This window comes from Homalodisca vitripennis, unplaced genomic scaffold, assembly GCF_021130785.1.
Source record: "Homalodisca vitripennis isolate AUS2020 unplaced genomic scaffold, UT_GWSS_2.1 ScUCBcl_5151;HRSCAF=11749, whole genome shotgun sequence".
In the NCBI taxonomy this organism is placed as follows: domain Eukaryota; kingdom Metazoa; phylum Arthropoda; class Insecta; order Hemiptera; family Cicadellidae; genus Homalodisca; species Homalodisca vitripennis.
Genome location: NW_025781286.1, coordinates 3,229 through 6,217, shown reverse-complemented (window position 1 = coordinate 6,217; position 2,989 = coordinate 3,229). Strand labels below are relative to the sequence as shown.

General features: G+C 39.3%; 1 protein-coding gene across 1 annotated transcript; it reads left to right on the top strand.

The window, feature by feature from the left end:
• The first annotated feature begins 2,137 nt into the window (after positions 1-2,137).
• On the top strand, positions 2,138-2,767 carry LOC124373257. The gene has a single exon (XM_046831641.1). It carries the CDS (start codon positions 2,351-2,353, stop codon positions 2,741-2,743), a length of 393 nt encoding a protein of 130 aa, XP_046687597.1. The 5' UTR covers positions 2,138-2,350; the 3' UTR covers positions 2,744-2,767.
• The last annotated feature ends 222 nt before the right edge of the window (positions 2,768-2,989 follow it).

Here is a 2,989-nt window from a genome sequence, read left to right as displayed (position 1 = left end):
AAGGTATTTTAATGTACAAAGTCCTAGAGTTAATAATATTAAAAAATAATATTAATAATATTACGTATATTATGTAACTTTTTTCAGAAAGTCAAGACTATGACTAAAAGTGTTTTATCTTTTGTACGTATTATCATGTATCCTTGTAACATATTTTGATGTTATGGTGTACATTAAACGCTTCTAAACAATACTGGACTTACATCCTTTTTTTTAAACTAACCCTTCACTTACATCATTTATTAAATAAAGAAAGGCACATACATCCTTTTCCACAAAAAAACCGATTGCTCTTATATCTTTTTCCATATTTTTTTGGTTTCCGCTTATATATTTATAGCAGAAATTGTATTATATGTTATTCCTATTGATTTTATATTTTTATAAATATAAAAAATATTTTATTAGTAAATATTCAATGTTTTAGACATATTTTATTGAATACTGAAAATTTTAGTTTCTGGCACTTACAACCTTTTCCATTTTTACTACACAATTTATCGCTTCGATAAATGTGTCCACATGTTTCCGCTGCGAACCACCCCTACCTACAAGTGGTTGATGTGAACGCCGTGGATGATCGAGTCAGACAGAACAACTTGGCAACACTGTAGCCGACCGGTCCCGAAGATCCCCGAACCTCGGCCATCGCTGCCGGGTCTCAATACCCTTCATTTCAACTTTAAAACGTTTTTGGTTACTCAAATGCAAAATGAGGAATTTCTCAGCATGGATTCCTTAGAAAACGACTATGTCAAGACAGTCAAAGGCATTCGGTTTACAAAGTCAGATCCTTTCACATTGTTGTACAAAACGACATTCAACGAGGACATGCCATTTTCCGAGTACAACATGAAACCTACAGTCGAATAGATATAACTTCCGTATCGGCGTGGTGGGGCGTTCTGACGTTGGAGTGAGAGGGAGAACTGCCTGGTTGGCTACCTGACCAATAGGAGCGAGGAGCGTCTGACGCGGTTGCCATAGCAACAGGCACTGTTGCCACATCGGCAAAGGCATATTGGCAAAAGCGGTAGGCTTATTTTACTGCACGCTGGTACCGTAGATGCGGGCTACTTTGGCCCTGGAGTCCTTCTTTGGCCCAAAAAAATACAACGTTCTCTGTTTACCTTCAGGAAGCAGTATTTAAGCTATTTTCAATAGTTTCCGCTAGAGTGCAGCACACAGCACGCAGCAATGTCTACCTAATAGTTCCATACCCTCCACTAGGAGCAGCAGTGGTGGTTTTGTTTCCTTTGTGTAAACACGTGTTTTACTACTCTCTCAAACTTTCACCTATGAAAACAGTTCTACATTTGCTACAAGATTGGTAAGTACGTATTTACGAACATAATTCAATACACTACTCATTAGTATAGGTGTATTTTTAATTACTTCAAAGGTTTTCATTACAAAATTCCTTCGTACCAGTAAGATTAAAGGCCGGGGCGGCAAATCACGAATTTGACGTTACCAACGTATTCTGCTCACCCTCCTGAACAAAAAATATATATAGTACTAGGGGGTGCAAATGACAAATAACATGATTTTAGGGGGTAATTGATAAGAGGTAAAGTTTCTAATGTTTTAATGTTCAGTTTGTGTGCTGTGTCTGGATAATCTGTTTAGTTGAATATTATCTGCGGCCGGGACTGATAGCAGCCTGATAGCATATCTGTTATCTGAGTTCTCCGGGGCATGGGTCAGTTCTACACAAGATATCGTGTTCAGTAGGTCGGATTAAGTGAGTGCGTTTACAATGATGAATCAACCATCCACTAGTTCAACCAACCCTAGTGAATTGTGTGTGTCGGAGTGTTTCGTAGGGCACGTAAAGAGTTTACGTTTTAACCGAAACGAAATTATCTCTTTTTTAATTGAACATGGAATTTTTAAAAATGAGTGTATTTCTTCGTCGTGCGGTCGAGTGGTGTTTTTAAACCGGGAGACTTTGTTGTTTCGTTGTGATAAACAAATTAGGAAAAGAAGTAAAAAAAAAGTTTTAAATGTTGCAATTTAAAAAAATCTGCTAGGGCGGGTTCATTTTTCGAAAGAACGCGACTAGATTTAGAGACCTATTTTGGTTTGGTGACCACGTTGCTTCACCTCAAGCCTCCGAGACAACGATGCATTTCCTTGGAGTTTGGCGTTTCTTCAAATTGTGTGGTGGACTGGTATTCTTTCTGCCGCGAAGTGTACTTTCATCACATTTCAACGACGTCGAAGAAAATTGGCGGACCTTTGACAGTCGTTGAAATTGACGAGGCAAAATTTGGAAAGAGAAAGTACAATCGCGGCAGAAATATTCAGGGACAGTGGGTTTTTGGGGGAATAGTTTACGTTTGCAAAGATGGCGGCGCAGAGCAGAGAGTCCTTCCTTGTTCCTGTAGAACAAAGCGATAGGGACACTCTGCTCGACATAATTAAACAATGGGTTCTACCAGGTACCACAATTGTTAGCGACTGTTGGCGGGCCTACAATTGTCCCGGTGACGAGGGATTTAGGCACTTAACGGTAAATCACTCAATAAACTTTGTCGACCCTAACACCGGCGCCCACACGAACACGATTGAGAGACACTGGAGGGAAGTCAGGGCCAACATCCCTCGGTATGGTGTCCAGACTGACCATTTTGTTGGGTACCTGGCAGAATTCCTTTTTAAGGCAAAATACCCCCACGCACATACCAGGCTCCACCACTTTTTTGTTGCTGCTGCTCAGCTATATCCGCCAACACACTAATGGTATGTGTTCTCTGTTAATATCCATCTATATATTTGAGTTTTTCATGATTTATTTAGCTTTTTAACTTTACATAATTGCCTTTGCATTAAGTTTCAATTTATATTTTTGATCAGCCCCTCTAGAATTTTATATTTTACTGATAGGTACTATCTCGAGGGATGTTTTTCTTTTATTGACATCAGCGCGGGCTTCGTCAGCACCTTTGGTGCCGGAGGCACTCGTAATTAATTTTTTTCTCGAAAT